This window comes from Urtica dioica, chromosome 3 (assembly GCF_054948205.1).
Source record: "Urtica dioica subsp. dioica isolate 48M chromosome 3, U.dioica_male_clone48M_v1_H2, whole genome shotgun sequence".
In the NCBI taxonomy this organism is placed as follows: domain Eukaryota; kingdom Viridiplantae; phylum Streptophyta; class Magnoliopsida; order Rosales; family Urticaceae; genus Urtica; species Urtica dioica.
Genome location: NC_142758.1, coordinates 3789777 through 3808449, shown reverse-complemented (window position 1 = coordinate 3808449; position 18673 = coordinate 3789777). Strand labels below are relative to the sequence as shown.

General features: G+C 38.1%; 1 protein-coding gene across 1 annotated transcript; it reads right to left on the bottom strand.

Moving 5' to 3' along the window:
* Positions 1-1703: 1703 nt before the first annotated feature.
* Positions 1704-15676, bottom strand: NUP155 (nucleoporin 155). The gene is made up of 13 exons (XM_089608987.1): positions 15354-15676; positions 13956-14125; positions 13277-13403; positions 12525-12787; positions 6275-7916; positions 5970-6182; positions 5556-5803; positions 5053-5467; positions 4678-4877; positions 3739-4096; positions 3243-3461; positions 2803-3131; positions 1704-1995 (listed from the first exon to the last, which is right to left on the bottom strand). Exons 1-13 carry the CDS (start codon positions 15510-15512, stop codon positions 1878-1880), a joined length of 4461 nt encoding a protein of 1486 aa, XP_089465113.1. The 5' UTR covers positions 15513-15676; the 3' UTR covers positions 1704-1877.
* Positions 15677-18673: the final 2997 nt, after the last annotated feature.

Sequence of the window (18673 nt, the reverse complement as noted above, 5' to 3'; positions counted from 1 at the left end):
AACCGTCATATGATTAAGTATTGAAAACTAAAGATATGTTGTAGAGATTTATCGGATCAAAACCTCTTCTAGTTACACCTAGTGAATTATTTTTGGGAAAATTATAGAAATAATGTTTTTTTAAAGCATAACATTTTTAAAATAATATTTGTTTTAAATCATTATTGTAAACAGTTATTTGAGATTATTTTCCTTATAAATAAAATTGTAAACAATATACAAAGCTAAATAGAGCCCAAAATAATAATAATACAAAATTAAAAAAAATCAACAAACGTCAAGCAAATGACTTGAAAACACTAATTACGTAATAAAAAACATTAATCACGATATTCTTACGATAAGTTTAAAAATTGCATTGTCACATGCAATTTTCATATCAATACCCACATTGGTATATGTCAAGTATATTTTGATCTTATCGACAACAACGGTTGTTGGCATAGTTGTTGGAATTGTGCCCAGTATGTAGCGTATGATGCCTTAGTTTTTTGTTATAACGTATTTCAAAGAGTGTGATGATACTGAAATTTATAATCAAGTACAACATATTATCAATTTGCTTAAAGTGAACTTATTAATCATATTTGTTATAAAGTATTTCAAAGAGAGTGATGGTACTAAAATTTATAATAAAGTACAAAGTATTATCTACTTAAAGTGAACTTATTAATCATTCATACCCTTAAATTTTTTGCTAACATGAGAAGAAGAGTTGTAAAAAAATCTCTTATATAAAAAGTTCTAATTTTTTTGCTAACATGGGAAGAGTCAAGTGCAAAATTTGCATAGTGTGAATACAATTAATCAGATCAGAGAATAAAAAAAAATGCATCATCAAATAAAGCATAGTGAAAACATAAGAGATATCTTACAAATACTTTTTTTTTTCCTTATTTACAAATGGTAAAAGAGTTGAGAAATTAACTAGAATTATAAGATATTCTAAAAAAAAAAAACATATATACAATACACTTGTGAACAAATGTAATATCGAGAGATTATATCTGACAAAAAAAAATACAACACATTTAGATTGAAAGATATTTTATTTCAAACCTTTTGCCTAATTTTTAGGAGTCGCCGTATTTGGTAGAAAGAAAGGGATATTGGATGCAAAGAGAATGAGCGTTGCTATTTGGCCCGATTCACGATTATGGACGATCTACTCACGTGTTGACACGTGGCAGTTCGTTGCCACGTGTCAACACGTGAGTGGATCGTCCATTAATCGTGAATCGGGCCAACAATCAATTCCCAAAGAGAATATGATGGATTTGTTTTCTATGGAGCCCACCATAAACTCTCTCTTCTAATTAAGATGGATTAAAAATCATGGAAACTAAAAGAAATTATTGCATTAATCAATATAATTATTTTACCCAAATAAGGATAAAACAATCCACTCTCCTTCCTACCAAACAAAGACTTCGTAAAAACATTTTTCTACCGATAATGAGAAAAATTCTTAGTTAATTTTGATTTTTCGAACAAAATATACAATGCACTTTTTACGACATGTTCTTTTAATTTTTATTATCTTGCATGAAAAGGAACCAACTAAGAATTTTCATTTTCTCCTAATTCCAAGGATAGATTAGTCAACAACATAATATGTATTTTTCAAAAGGGAAATTTCTTAATATTCTAACCAAAGTGGTTTAAGTTGAAAGTCCATAATCATATATTTTACAAACAAAAGGTCCATTCTAAATAATATTTTTCTGCTTCTAAAGTCTGCATTAAGAAATTTCACTTTCGAAATTACACCCATGAGAAATTAAAATATTTATTTGAATAATTTACATGCAAGGAAAACAGAGGGAAAAAAAATAATCAAAAGTCGACACATGATACATCAAATAGGGAAAAGATAATCAGTAACGGTCAATAGCAAGAGGACTAATTAGTGACTCTTCAAGTTCTCGAAAGCCTCTGTAAACAGTTTCAGTCTGACTCTGTTGAAGGGGCAACCTCCGAACTTCAGTCATGTATCTGCAACATTCGGGTCATAAACAAACTGAAAGCTGTAAACCGATGCAAAACCTTTTTTTTTTTTCTTTTTTTTTTAACTCCAAGTATTATATATATTATCCTAAGTCTTATTTTCTTTTTTCTTTTTCTTTTTCTTTTTGTATCGGTTGCCCCTGCGCTTGTCGGTTAGATGCACTTTTAGTCTACTTAAACACCTCCCAGATCTTTTCGTTTTTGGTATATTTAGCACCTCTAAAAAAAATTCATTAAATATTTTTTTCATTGATATTTTAAACAAATAAACATGTAATTTATTTTTTAAACCAAAGAGCAACTACCTAATAGAAACAGGGCTGCTAGTGTAAAGAAAAAACCTCTAATAAATTAATGTCGATATTGATTTTACGACAACCCTCGAACTATTGATTTTGTGGCATTTTAGCCCTTTCAACAAAGAATTTAATTTATATTTAATGAAATCCAACATTTCACTTGAAAGATATTCAAAAACTACAAACTTGTTAATGATTCAAAAAAATACCATAAAGAAACAATCTTACCCAACGATTCGAAATTGATTTAAACTTTTATTTGGTGTTTTTTAAGATGAAATTGTAATTTAATTGTTATATTTTATAAAATTAGCAAGTTTTTTAGGTGATAAATTCCATTAAAAGAATTCAATAGACTGGCACAAGCCTAGACTAACCCATGTCTGAGTTGAAAGAAATATAGGCAACCCGAGAACATAAAATAACAGAATATTAGGGTATGGTGAGTACATTTTTAGGTAACTAATCATACTAATAAGGATAAGAAATATAGTACCTATTTGCTGCACTCGTGATCTTATCACGAACCCCTTGATTAATGACTGTTGTTTGATTGAACGAAAATGATCCGCCTAACACTAAAGAAGCTCCGACAGCACTTGTACCCACTCTTTGTGCAAGTACAGCCATTGCCCACTCTCTGAGTACGGCCAGTACGGATCTGAGAAGACGTAACCGCATCTTGGCTGAGGGCAAAATAGCTCCACTTGACAACAATTGATCGTAAGTGTTCAATACAGGTTCTGTCGCACCCTTGCAAGCCACAAGAAGAGCCCTCGGAATATCTTCATCTCCGATAGTCTCAACCCCCGACTCCGATCTCTCCTATAAACAGATAAATCAAACAAGTAAACAAAAAAACAAGCATTGTGTTGATTTATTCGGTGTTTTCAAGTATAAATGAAATCGTTTACACGTGTAGTTCTTACTGCTTACCAGTGCAGCCTTTTCCAGGTGAAGACAGAGAGTGTCTAGAGGTAAACATAGTCCGTCTCCTGGGTAAATGTGGGACCCGACCCTTTTCAGTACTGAACAAGCTTCAGCAATGCCACCGCTCGAAAGAGCTTGATCGATAAGTCTAGCGCAGGTTTCTCTGATAATGCTACTATCGGCATCGCCGGAATAGTTGGCAAAGTATAACATTTCCAGACAAATCTGAGTACAGCACAGAAAGCAATAACCCAACTCAGTTAGGTTATGCAAAAGTCTCCGAATATGCTACATTTGTTATTCGTAAACTATTTCCACATTAACATAGATCAAGAGAAGGAAGAATCCAAGGAGATTTTACCACCCTAACATAGCGGCATAGAAAAATAAATAATAAAAAATAAGGAAAAAACTAGTATATACTTTTCTCTACAGTAACTATCTAACATAAAAAGACGGAATTATATGAATTTGGGTCCATAAATGGATTAATTACAATTACCTCCCAGAGCTCAAATGGAACTGCATAGTCATTGTACAGCTGAGTTATGCTCTTAAGATCTAAGGATAGCTCTTTTGCCTTTTCTCGGGCACTGTTTGCAAGAGCGGTTGTTTCTAATGATGCACTTTCTGGGTCCATTCCATTTTGCTCCGAGTCCGGAACATTTGATGGAGCTTCTAGCCTGGATGCCAGGGCCTCGAGTTCATCTTTGATCTTGATCTGAAAGCGAAGAACAACAAGCTTCCCTTCCAATAAATCTAGCAGTCCGCTGTCAGTAACACCCCTCGTGGAGCTGACCAGGCCATCACTGGAACTCGCATTCTTGGCCTGTAAAACTGCATTACTTAAATAGTGACACCTGAAACTCACACGTAAAAACCATCAGGGCATAAAAGGTTGAGATAGTAAGATCATATTTTACAGACTAGAAGTATTGTTAGAAGTTCTGGTGATTTGATCAGCATACGCTCGATTTACTACTAGTGAGTAAGAACCTACAGTTTATCAGTGAAGTGACTAACATTAGAAAAAATATTATACGGATGATCATTTCAATACTGAAAGTTCAATTATTAATAATAATAATAATATGAGAGGAAAAGAACAAAAACGCAAGGAAGAAGAAAATGAATATTTATACAATAGATGAATAACTAGTCACCTCAATGGAAAGTGTATTTTTATCTTAAAGAGGAGAGAAGAAAACACAAGTGGATCTAAGAAAAATGGTTTCACATGAACGAGATGCAATAGAGAAACTCTAACTTACAACTATTTGTAATCTAAAAACATATTTTTGACACTAAGAAACTCACAATCAGTACTCTATACTTCAGTCAACATTACAAATACCAAGACAGATATCTGAAAAACTAGAAGAAGCTTCAGGTAAACATTTAAATTACCGAAAGGGAAATACAGGAGAAAGTAAAGATTAACCTTTGTTCTAAAGTTGGGATATCCCCTGCATCACTTGACCGCCTCTCAGCCAATCTTAGCAATATATGAGATGCGAGAAAATGTTGCCGCTTCAATACATAGTACCGTGCCAAAAGATCAAAGAACTTGGATTGATTGGCTAAAATAGGTGCTCCAAAATGACTCGCTGGAGAGTTTCCTGTTGTTACTGCAGCTCGAACCTAAAGTAGTGAAAGAAACGTGAGGAAAGAACAACTAAATTTAGTGGTTAAAAACACGAAAGCAGTACTACCTGATCCTTAACCTAAAAATAAAAAAATTCTCAAAATCTATCATGAATAAAAGAAACATCGTAGAACAGAAGAAAGACAAATGTTAAAGAGGTAAATAGAGAACCTCCTCTATAGGTCCACGGCCAGCACTTTGTAGGAAAGGCACCAAATCAGGACCCCCATACTCTAACAATTCATTTTCAAGGCCTGAATCAATCATAGCTCGGTATAAGTACTGATGGAATAATCTATCAGGGGATTTAACGCCAAGCTGAACAATCTGGCTAATGTACTTATTCCGAGAAGCCTGATCAAGGGCTGATCTTGGAGCCGCAGGTCTGGCTGGAGAACCAAATTCTCCACGTGTCGGCACACCCTTTAGGGAACGTAACGCATCGATGATTATCTCATAACACATTTCACGCCTAACAAGTGCGTGTTCTCTAACTGCTGCGTCAATCTGGTCATTAAAAGCATCACCTGCTGGGTCAAGAGCCTGTGCCTTTTGTAGCGGTAAGTGAACCACTGCTTCATAGAACCTGCAACCCATTCATTTAAGTTTCATGGCACTGATTGAAGGAGTTAACAACAAAACAAAAATAATTTCTTATCTCAATTTGAACATACCTCAAATCCTCGAACCGCTTGCATACAGTTTGCAAATCAGCAGACTCTGGAACTTTACTTAGGAAAGTAAAGGCCTCTCTAGCAAGATTCTCTTTTTCCTCGAGATCTGGAGTCACAGCAGCTCTTTCAAGACACTCCACAGCAAGAAAGAATTTGTGATCAGACTCCTTGTAATAGCTAGGACAACCCTCTCGTAGTCTTGCACTAATATCCTCAACTGTCCCCCTGCCATCAGGTCCAGTATAACACTGGGCAGAACAATTGACGTCAGCACAATAACTTAGCAACATTTGTTAATGATGTCTCATAAAACAACCAAAGCAGAAAGAGGAGGGAAAACAAAAATAAAAATAGAAAACAAAGCTTTGTATTCGTGAGTGTGGTTCACGGGAAACTGGCTTGGAACTGCATTACCTCCATTAGACCAGATATGAGCCTCGTAGCAATACTATCACCCTCTTCAGAACAAACTAGCTGATGAAAAGTCAACTGAACTAATGCTTCTCGCAGATTGACATCAAACGCTTGAACCAATCGAGTTACATGATGTTGAGAAAGAAGTCGTAGAAGAAACAAGGCTTCACTGCATCTAAGAAGAAGCTGTCTGATACACTCCATCGCCCTCACCTGTGAAGCATAAACACAGGTAGTTGAAGTGAATCAAAAGAAGTAGTTTGATTGGTAATTGGTAACACCAGCGATAAATAAGCATAAAGTACCTCCATGGCAGCCAGCTCCGCGGGACTATATGGCAATCTCTGCCTTTTATTAGCTGCACTGCCACTACTAGATTCAGCTGTACGTGAGTAAGCACCAAACAAATTTCTAACCATACTTCGATCATCAGCACCTAACTCGGAACCATTACTATAAAGAATAGAACTAGTCAAGTCTCCCAAACCAGCAACGCACCCGTAAAGTCCCCTCCTCTGATTTCTTCTAGACCTCAGTAACTTCTCTAAGGACCGGAGCTTGTTTTCGAGTACCTGCATAGCTTGGATAGACAGTCTACATAACACTATCCCATCGTCAGCTAAAGCATCTGTAGAGCCTCCTTTTACAACCATCACAGGGAGTTCCCACGCAGGAAAAAGAAGCCTTGAAGAACATAAACAAAGCCCTTCATAAGCACCTGAAAAGACTGGCTCAGCCTCCTGTACAACCTGACCCATGCTGAATCCTCCAGCAGCTGTTCTGGTGTTTGCCAATGCACTACTACCCTCAAGTTGGGGCATTCCAACGAGTCTTGGATCTTCGAATGCTTCTGCAGCCTTTTCTGCGACACCGTGACTTATAAGTTCCTCTGAGTATACTATCCTTGATGCTAACATTAAGCACATTGCTGCTGCTTCACCAGCGCCAAAACGGTTAAAGAAATCTTCTAGGATCGACCTTGGTGAGCTAGACTCAAATAACCTCCTCAAAATATCCACCGGTCGATTAAAAGCTATTTCCATCATTCCCATAGTACTGAAAACAACAAGTCTCCTCCTGGGCAGTATGTGTTGGGCTGTAAGGTCCCCTCTTGCCCAAAGTTTTAACGATGCCTTTTCTGAGGATTCCCATGAACTTTCGAATCCGGTAAAATCGATGTCTGAATACAGAGACTGAACTGTTTCCGTGATATCTGGACTGGGGGGAACGTCTGCCACAAATAGCATCCGCCCTTCCACTGATAAGGACGAAACAGATTCCCTTAATGCCCGCGAACTTCTAGAACTTGTGCCTAGAGTACCTGAGAATGGCTGTGTGCTTGAATCTCGATTGACAACAAAAAGACAAGACATGGTCGGTGGCGATGAATCAGAGAGTACAAGAGTTCCAGAAGAATAGTACGATGTCTCAACCTTAAGCGAGAGATCGTCATTCTGAGGTAGACCACCATGAGACGTGACTCCAAAGGGAAGTCCACTGTTGACCCCCAAGGGCGGAGAGGGCCTAGTTGTAACAACTTTTAGACAGCTCGGTCTATGATTGCTTGCATTGTAACTGCCCATATTTCCACTAGATGCAGATGTTGTGAGATAAACCCTCCTGCCATCTGACAAGACAGCAACAAGATGTAGGCCTTTTGACTCTAGAGTCGATAGAGGCGATATGGAAACTATAGTTGGTTTGGACGTCCGATTTGAAGCTCTTTGTCCATTTGTTTGCCTACCCCCATGGTGAGTGTCCCTCAGACTGATCACATTTCTTTCTTCAGCCAATTTTTTTAATTGCCCATCACCCGTCTGTCCCAGAATGAAAACTTGAAGTTTCATTTCTTCAGTTCGTGAATATAACATGTTTCTTTCGTTATCAACAACCATTTCAATAATCGGGTCAACTGCTCCAAACTTGAACACATTTGGCACCACCCATCTGAAAAAAATAAATAAATATATAAATAAATCAATAATAAAACAGTAAAGCATTTAAGATTGAATGTGGATGCTGTATCTCATTGTAAGCTGATAAACACCAGGGAATAGGTGATGCATAAGTTATTAAATCACATAACAATTAACTCGACATTAATTATGCACTCAGCTTCCTCCTGGGTCAACCTTTAGATTAGAGGTTAAATGAGTTTGGTCTGGTCCATTCCCCTTTTAGTAAAATTTCGGTCAAACAATTTTTTTTTTTTCAAATTTAAAAGTAAGAACTTGACCAGTTTCCTTCAAAAAATTGTTCAAAGGAAGGAAATTAACAAAAATCGGGTTCAGAGAGTAACTGTAGCATGATTTTTTTTTTTTTTTAAACAAGAATCATTATATTAACAGGCTGAAAGCCACTTTACAAAAAGGGAGTGCAAAACGCTCTCCAGACCAAATCATAACCTCCCACAACAAACCGGGAGGTTGGTCAGTAAAGGAATTAAATTTACAAAGGAAATCCTGAAAATTTATATCCAAAAGAGTTCTATATTATCCGGGAGGTCTATATAGCACTACTCCAGTCTCTCTGGAGGTCCGCCAAGGAGAAATTTTCAAATTCCTTGCTTGCATTGTGAAGCCAAAGAGCAATGTTCCGATTGAGAATTTCCAGAACGCCTTCTTGACACCACTCCTCGTTCTCAAAAACGCATTTGTTCCTGCTTAACCACAGAGCCCAAAAGCCTGTCAGCACTCCCGTTTTAACCGCTGCCTTCCAACGATTGTTCTTCCCCGATGTCGCGTGAAGCAAGAACAAATCAAATAGGAGAACAATCGATGAGGCCTCAATGTTTAGCTTCCCGAAAAGCCACTTCCATATTCCTGGAGCTGCTGAACAGTCTACGAAGAGATGGTGAATATCCTTCGTTGCTATGTGACAGAGGATACAATAGCTCGGGGAAAGGGCTCGATGAGGGTTCTGCCTTTGAATGACATCTGTCGTGTTTATTCTTTTGAGTGCCAATCTCCACCCGAATATTTGTACTTTTTTTGGGGCAGCACACTTCCATACTGTTTCATGGAAAGGCACTTAATTGGTCGGTCCCGGAGACGCAAGTGCAGCGTGCATAGCTCTTACCGAGAACTCCTCCAAGTCATCCAACCAAGCTCTTCGATCCTCTCCCCCGTCCCCGAGGGAAATTGACTCTAGGGAGTCCATCAGCTGCGCATATTTCGAGGCCTCTCTGTCAGTTAAGTTTCGTGAGAAGTTGAAATTCCACTCGATAGAACCTGTAAGAGGGTTAGAGACCAACTGCCTAATTGGCACATTTTTTAGAGAACATAAACGGAATAGACCAAGGAAGCGTGATACCATAGCCACGCCACCACACCAAACATCCTCCCAAAACCTGACCTTGTTACCGTCTTACTATCCACATGCATTGATTAAAAAATTCTTCTTGGACCGAGAAAATGGACTTCCAAGGACTTCTTAGGATGCGTCCCGTTGCAGGCCCCGGATCCCATCTATTTTCTTGAATACCGTAGATTGCTTTGATCACCTTATGCCACATCTCATCCGGCTCGAGTGGAAAGCGCCAAAGCCATTTCGCAAGCAAAGAATTATTTTTCACAAGTCTCTCAATCCTCAAACCTCCCGCCTCTTTGGCTTGTAACACTCAACCCATGAGACCGCTGCCCACCCTTTTTGGTTTTCGAATCCTTCCCAGAAGGAACATTTCATAATTTTCGCAATTTTGTTGGCTACCCCTGTGGGCATTTTAAAAACTGACATGAAATAGGTCGGTAGGGCAGATAACACCGACTGAATGAGCGTCAATTTCCCACCTTTCAAAAGGAAGCCTCGCTTCCAGCCAGCGAGTTTCTTTGCAACCTTGAGAAGCACGGGGTCCCAGAAAGATTTACTCGGGTTGTCTCCAAGGGGTAAACCAAGATAACGCTCACTTTCCTCTGCTTCGTAGTTAATACCAACCAAACTACTTTTCTCAATATTAACTTAAGGCCCGAGTCTTTGCAAAAATCACGAATGATATCAATGAGATTTGCCCAACTTTGAATATCGAAATCCTCGAAGATGAGTGTATCATCTGCGAACTGTAGATGGGAGAGTCTCAATCTCGGGGAGCCTACCTCAAGGGGTCTAAAATATTCGTTTACCACACCTCGAAGGATTCTTCTGGACATCGCGTCAGCAACTACGGTGAAAAGGAAAGGCGAGATCGGATCTCCTTGACGCAAACCTCTCGAGCTCGAAAAATGATTTCTATCTTTCCTGTTAATGATGATAGAGAAGGAGACGAGGAGAGACATCCTTCAATCCATTTTCTCCATCTTGCGTCGAAACCTTTCATTTCCATCACAAAGTCGAGAAAGTCCCATTCCACCTTATCGTGAGTTTTCTCGAAACCTATTTTAAAGACTGCTCCTTTCACCCCCGACCTCTTGGTTTCCTCAACCACCTTGTTTGCGATAAGGATCATATATGAGATTTGACGTCCTTTAACAAAAGTACCGTGGAAAGGGGAGATAATTTTGTCCAAAACTGTTTTAATTCTTTGAGATTTGACTTCCATGATTTTGGCTTGCTATGCAAGGCCAAAATACGTGATTTTTTTTTTTCAGAGAAACAAGTGACCTTTTATTGAGAAGGCGAAAGCCTTAGGAAGAGCACAGGACTTGTGAACAAGGAGCGAAAAACTAAAAGGAAAAGGCCCAAAGCCAGACGAGCACACGAACAAAACCCCAAAGAACAAAAACACTGTCACTGAAAATAAAAAAAAAATAAAAAAATTACATAGCACCTTTCATTCTAAATTACAAGGCACTACCCCTTGTAAAAACAGCCAAAGAGTCGCTCGAGAACTCCTTCGTAAGCAAGGATAGGAAAAAATCCATATTCAAGTTATAAGCTATCATAAATGTCGCTACCAGAGTTGTCCTTCAAAAAAAAAATTGTTCATTTCCCCCTAATCAACCACAAAATGGCGAGCACCTGTCGACGACCCATTCCGAGCGCTCGCTCGATCCCTGACTAAAACCACCATGAAATTTGTTTTTGGTAAAGAAGCTGGTGTTTTATATTATATTGAAAAAGGGCATAAGCCAAATAGCTGGATTACAAACATTGTCGAGAACTGCTATAACCCTTGGGAGGCCAAAACTAAGGCAGACACGCACGCAAGCCCGAAAACTACAGGTAAGAAACCACAGAGGCTGAAACTAAGGCAAACATCGTCGTGAACTACTAAAACCCCTGAAGGCCGAAACTAAGGCAGACATGCAAGCAAGCCCGGTAACTACAGGTAAGCAACAGACTGACCGAGCTTTATATTACGAATTACAGAAACAGATCCTCCCCATAATTAAAGGGCACTTGTCCAATCCCAAGTTAACTCCGAAATGAATAGTCCTTAAAGTTGTTAGTGGGGGAAAATAGCCACAATCCTGTACTTTGATTGATGCTTTCTATCTTCTCGCTATCTGAAGTGTCCAGGTCTTCAAAGAGCCTTTCAATTTGTTTTCACCAAGTAAAAGTGTTTAACCGCTGAATAAGATGCAGAACTACTATTCCTTTAAGAACTCCAGTATCAGCGGACGTGACCAATTTCGGGCTATTAATATAGGTAGAGTGAACCCAGAACCGACCTTCGAGAGTTTCAGGCATGTCGCTATCTCAATTAAGCTTCCGGAAGAGGCTTTCCAACATTGCCGACACAAGGGGGCATCGGAAAAACAAGAGCCCCTCCTCAGCTGCACTCGCATCACACAAATGTTGGGAGAAAGACAGCCAAGGAACTGCAAGACCTTCATCGTGCCTTCCAGAGGATCATATCCAACCAAAGACCTGAACCGTCGCGACATTTGACTTCCAAACAGTCTCGAATGTGACTCCCCAAACAAGTGACTACCTGAGAGGCATCCCGAAGTACAAGAATGCTTCAAAGAATAGATCGTGTTTCCTCATTCTCGTTCAAGGTGATAGTTTTTCCCTGAAGTTGCGTGTAAGAGAGTCTTGAGTTAACTTTATCTCTTGAGAATTCTGCAGATAGCCTACCATGATTCCTTCGAATCTCTCAACAATGAATGCCATCTTTCCTTCCTTTGTGAAATAGCTGTCTAAGCCGCACTGCTTGACCTTCGAAGAATATTGTCTTACTATGCCACCACTATAAGAGCCTTTGCTCCTGTTGTAGCTTCTGTTCCATGTCTAAAAGACAGTCCGTGACTAGGAACCAGATATGAATCGAACACCCAGAGAGAAAACAAAAGAGAGAGGAGAGAGGAGAGCATTTTTCAGGGTTTTTTTTTTTATCATTTTAAGAGTTTACACTTTGGCATATGTTATAGATAGTTTCTAAAAATTCTGCTTGTTTCAGTTCAGTTTCAACCAAATTAGAACTTGCTAAAACCAAATCCGTGGCTAACGACACTGAATATTCGGTTCAGTTTAGTTTGGTTGGTCAGTTTCGATCAGCTTTTCAAAAAAAAAAATTCAGCCCTGCTTTAGATCAACTTTATTCTGACTGCATTAATATGAATGAATTACCTCGCATACACAACTAATTACAATCAAGCCTGTCACATTAATAAATACCTCGATATGGCACTTCCGAATCCAGCGGTGAGGCAAACTTTGCGACAACGCTTTTGCCAACCTGAACCGGAAGAGTATTGTAGTTCGTAGATATGGCCATCGCGACCAGCCAAGAAAATGCGACCTGACTTGGTAGATGCAGTACATGTCATGGTGACTCCATCAGATGGTAGTGTATATTCTGGCAAAGGCTGGAGTGAGACCTCAGCGTATGAATCTGTATTGCCACCTCCTCCAGAGCAGCATACTCCAACGAGAATCAACTAACAAAGAAAAGAATATTGTCCACAATAAATCACAAATTTAACAGCTTATCACACCGTAAGTGGCCAAATTTAGGTCCGTTTAACAGTAAGCAACCTAATTGTGTTCTGCGCAGTGAAAACAAATGCCAGTTATGGAACAAGCTCAGTTCTTTGCTTTGTCCTTCTAAAAAATTATCAAGTGGTGTCAATTCGTAATTCACCATATCAGTCGGACTAACAAAGTTCCAATGGAAATGGAGATGCACCTTGTAATCTCTTTTTTCTGATTTAAAGAGCTCGAGCACGTTTAGGTAGGATTTGCACCGAGGCTACTTTGGTGCTTATAACAAATCTAAGATTTCTATAATATTCCCAACTAAGTCATTCTTAAAGAGTATTTTAATAGCTAAATAAGAACCACAGTTTTTTCAACATCATCTTCAAACCAGATGATTTCAAAATGTTAGCCCGAGGAGCAAATAAAAACTCAAGAGATAAATTTTCTACCTCAGCTGGTGTGGCTAGAATTAAAAGATACTGGATCGCTTCAACAAAGACACCGGGTTTTGATTTTGCAATACCAACAGCACAAATGGCCTGCTCATCCCCGCTGTATTCTGCACACTGACCATCCCTGTAAAAAAATAAAAATGCGAAACTTCTGAATCAGAAACCAGTCCTCATTGATTCTGAATGCTAAAACAGTACAAGATCGGAGGAGAAATACTAAAAATCATGAAGAAAAAAAGGGACGCAGTAAACATAAAATGAATCAAAGTTTACACATGATACATCAAACAAAGAAAAGGTAATCAGCAAGCTACTTGCAAGTACCAACGCAACAAATGCATTTTCGAAGAACTAGATCTTCCCTTCGAGAATTTATGGGAGAGAATTTTTGTACTTTTCTTTTGATCGATTTCCACCTAGATTGGTCGAGTAGGATGTAGTTTGTATTTTTCTTTGGCTTTTTCAAAGCTTTCTTTATTGTTTATTTCACTTTATTTTACACCGAGTTTCTTCGATAAAATAAAGTACCGATTTAGGCCCTCATAAGTTGTAACTAGAAGAATTATATGAGCTTGCTGGGTTACATTGTCATCACTGCAGAGAGCGCAATCCAGGCAATAATTTCTTCAGATAGCTGAAGCCTCGTGATATGATTAAGTAGAAACAAATTACTCACCACTTGTCGAAGCGCCATAGAAACAATGAATTGTCTACAGATGCCCATGCTCTACGTATTTCTGGAAATATTCCACATAATGCAGTTCCTTCCCCTCCTGCTGCATTGTATCTCTCAATAAGTGCTGAAGGTAACTCCCATGTGTCACCCACCTCAACCAAAGGAGGCCACTGCAAGGGTTCAGTAATCAGTTAAATGTAATGAGAACTGTAATATGTTATACAAATCAGTAAAACGTATTGAGAAATGTAACACTCCATGCTAATCATTCAAAAAATTAAACCATGATCACATTAGTAGAGCAGAAGAACCCGAAAGTACCGGATCCAACACTATACCAACACGCCGGCCGAAAATACAAATAGGACGCTCATGCTATCAAAAACGAAAATCTTTTTTTTTTAACTATAGGTAAATCCTGGATTAAAACGGTATGCGAAAAAATGGGTAAAGTAAAGTGCAGTAAAGGGCATTTTTTTTTAGGTGATGGAAAGCATCCCCATTCTTGTGTTTGGTTAGTTCGTCGAGAGAGACGGCTCTTCCGTTAGATCCATGACTCACTCCCTCTCCGGATTTTCGGCACTTAGAATCAATTTCGAAAGCAAAAGTCCCTAAGTTCGGTGTCTTTTGTTGGCTCATCACGCAGCCCACAACTAAGCTGGTTGGCAGTGCTGAACTTTTCTTTGCAAATCCCAGGCAGAAGCAAGACGTGGTGTGAAGGCACTAAAATTATCATGCAGCGACTGTCTGGGGACTGGGAAAAGCTCCTAATAGAGTGCAGTGTCAGGAACACCTCAGGAGCAACATAACTTCATAGTTCCATTTCTGGTGTAAGGAATTCAAGAAGTTTTTTTTGTACTGGTTTAGTGAGGGACTTGGCTGAGTGCCATAATTGTCTAAGTCCCTATTTTTCTGTGCTTTGTACTCTTTTCTTTTTATTTAAATCAATATAACGCTAGATAAGCAAGGTGTGGAGCATTAAAAAGCACACTTGCAAAATTTTGCCAGCATACCACAGTACTGCCTCGAATGCCAAAGTTCTTGATTCTTAGCCCAAATATGGGGCTAGAATTTCTCTAGAGAGAGAGATTAAAAAAATCAAAATCCACGGAACCTTCTCTTTCCCTCTCCAATCGTTTAAAACAATTATTAAATATCCGTTCTTTCTTCCTACGAGAAAATATTCGTATCCACTCTAGTGCCTTCAACATCTTCCACAAGACTAGGAAACTCCGAGCTCAAAACACAGCCTAAGTAGACTTACAAATTACTGTATACGACCTAGAAGAAAAATCTTTGTTCTTCGCTAATATTCAGCATAAATTGCATGCTAACAACTCAAAAGGAAGAGGAAATGTAAGGAAAAGTTTGAAGAAGAAGAAGAAGGAAAATGCATACCTCTTTGGGGTGAGCAGAATAAGGGTGGCTGGCGTATCTGGAAGCCTCGAGAGCCTCTTCAAGATCGAGCTGCGAAGCGATTTCTCGGCCGATGCGATCGCTCACGGCGAGGCCGGCGCTGGTGACGTCTCGCAGAACGACTTCGTCTTCGCGGGACATGGCTTCTCTTCGTTCCCAAACCCTAGAGACTCAAATGCTAGATGAACCGAACGAGCGGGCAAGTTATTTCGGGGGATTTTTAAGGAGGGAAATTGCTGTGTGGGTTTGGAGAGAAAATAGGGTTTTTGGGGGGGTTTTTGTCACTGAGACTGAGTGCCGGGCAAATTTTCCTTCTCTCTTACTTTTATTTCCTTTTTTTTTTAAGAATTAATGACATTTTAACCCCTGAACTACAGCCCGTGTATCAAGGTATCACTCATAATATAAAATTTCGATTTTTTCTCTTTAATATCATGTTTTGTGTCATTTTAATCCTTCTGTTTACGATTTTTCACTCACCGCCGGTTAAGTGACCACGTCAGACTCAAATGAAGATCATTTTAGTAACATACAATTGAAAAAAATAAAATAAATAAATACAATTGCACTGATTTCTAATCATTACTTAAATAAATACAATTACACATGCACAGTTTTTTTTAACTGACACACATATACATATATATATATATATATATATGCACACAATTAATCAAGAACACGTTTGAGAACAATAAGCGCATTTCGTCTCCGAAGAAGAAGAGAATGAGTATGCCGAGAACATGTTTAAGAGAGATTCCCTGCTCTTTGAATTCGGATTCAGAACCGAACCCCATTCGAACCCGCTCTATCGCATGCCATAGATTGGATTTTCAATGTTCTTCAACATCGTTCTCTTTATACCTAAAATCCATTTGTAATTGATTTTTCATGTTCTTGTTTTTGTTGAATAAGAATAGAGTAAGACCCTGATTCAACTTCCATTATCTATCAATCACATACTTTGATCGCTTCATCTCCAAACGACCGATCGATGTGCGTAATCCCTAATTCTAACCTATTTGTTCTTCACATTAGTGATTAAATTGATATTAAAGTGGATTTGTTTTTCCTCAAAACTAGAGTGATAAGATTAGGGGATGGAAAACTTTTCTGAGGATGGAAGTTGTTGTTAGGAATTCTTGTCCACGAGAAGATGTTTTTATAAATTCTCGTTGAATTATTAATAAAATAAAGTTTTGTCATTTATAATTTATTCGAATCGGAAGCGTTATTTCTTATATATTAAGATTTATCAAACATTCATCAACCTATAGTCTCTGTATCAAACTGAGTTACATGCACGGCAGCTGAGCTTGGGCGGTGAACTAAAACTGGTCGATGATTGATTCAAGCTTGGGTAGCTGAATTTGAAATCATATATGTGGAACACAAGTGAAGGTTGATCACATAGTGTCTACGCTTATGGCAAGTGTACGACCCAGACAAGTCTTGGTTGTAGATGTGTCGTTTAAAGACCGTTACGACACACTAACCGAGATCGCTAATGATGGTCACAGTGAGACTTAATCTAAATCCTGAAGTGATCATGGACACTGGATCATGTTAATTTGAAATCATATATGTGGAACACAAGTGAAGGTTGATCACATAGTGTCTACGCTTATGGCAAGTGTACGACCCAGACAAGTCTTGGTTGTAGATGTGTCGTTTAAAGACCGTTACGACACACTAACCGAGATCGCTAATGATGGTCACAGTGAGACTTAATCTAAATCCTGAAGTGATCATGGACACTGGATCATGTTACCGCACTATTTGACTCATTCGCTAAAAGGTCACTATCACGCTAATCACAGCTTATGTCTTGGGAGTTTCGAAACGTGGTTCGAGTAGGAAGTGATTTACAGATATGGAATCCAGCCTTCCTGAAAGAAGGTAAATATTTTTCATCTAAGGGTTGATTCCAGAACCGATAGATTGGGCGCACTTCCGAAGTTTGTGCGTTCGGAAGAATCTTTCGCTGGGGAAGCAACAATGCTTAAGGCTTATAGGTGTCAAGAAAAGTATAACGGAATAATTGACTTTTCTCGACATGGAATGAACTTGGAGGATCATGATCACGAACAGACTATATCAGTGGACACTTGTCACGATGAGTAAATATGATTCTAGTACCAATGAGGATTCAGTCTTGGCTTGCAAGGTAGAGTTTGACTAAGATTAGACAAATCGATGTGGAAAAGAGAAATGACTTTTTCGTATTTTCATCGGATTTGTTAAACTTCTAATACTAGGTCCATAGTCCCCGATTCGGCTCTGATAAAGGCGGATAAGAACTTCGAATAATAATGTTTCATTATTATAATCTCACAAGATGTAATTGTGATTGACAACATCAATTCTGAAATATGGGTATTTACATAATTAAATAATTATTTATGGTAGTATTAATTATTTATTGTTTGATCAAGTAAATAATTAATCAATTACTTATATTTGTTTATTGTTGAACCAAGTAAATAAATAATTAATTGAGTTTTAAACAATTGAGCCTTGCACAAAATGAGGAAGTCGAAATTTTAGGGTATTGAGCACAAGATTTGCGTCAATCCCTCTTGGCCATGAGGTCAAAAATTCGTTCCTCATATATTGGTACTTACCAACATTTTCTCTTTAGTTGTTTAAATAAAGGAGAGAGAAAAATATTTAAAATGAAATAAAATATTGTCTTTTATTATTTCTCGTGAATATTAGGAAAAAATAATATTTAAAAGGAAATAAGATGTCATTTATTCTCTCTCATAAATATTAGGATAAAATAATATTTAAAAGGAAATAAGATATTGTCATTTATTCTCTCTCGTGAATATTTAGAGAGAATAATATTTAAAAGGAAATAAGATATTTCCTTTATTCTCTCATAATTAAATATTCTCTATTTAAACAGAAAATAAAATGTCATAGATATTGATCTAATGACTAAGAGAGAAAGTATGACTTTATGAGATGAGATCCAATGGCTAAACTTTGATTCACTAGTGTAAATATAATAAAAGGAAATAATATATTTTGGAAACTACAAAGAATATATCATTTTCACTACTATAAATAGGGGTTCATGAGAAGGCAAAAAACAAGTGATTTGCATTAGAAAAATTCGACCAAGAGCTCTCTCCCTCTCTCTTGGCCGACCTCTCTCTTCCCCTCTTGGAACTCCGTGATTTTAAACCCATAAACACGATGTGATCTAAACACCTCGTTCTAGATCGTAGTGAGATAAAGATTGTGCCCACTCATATTTCTTATTCGCCTCGGAGATTACACCTCGGAAGACTACG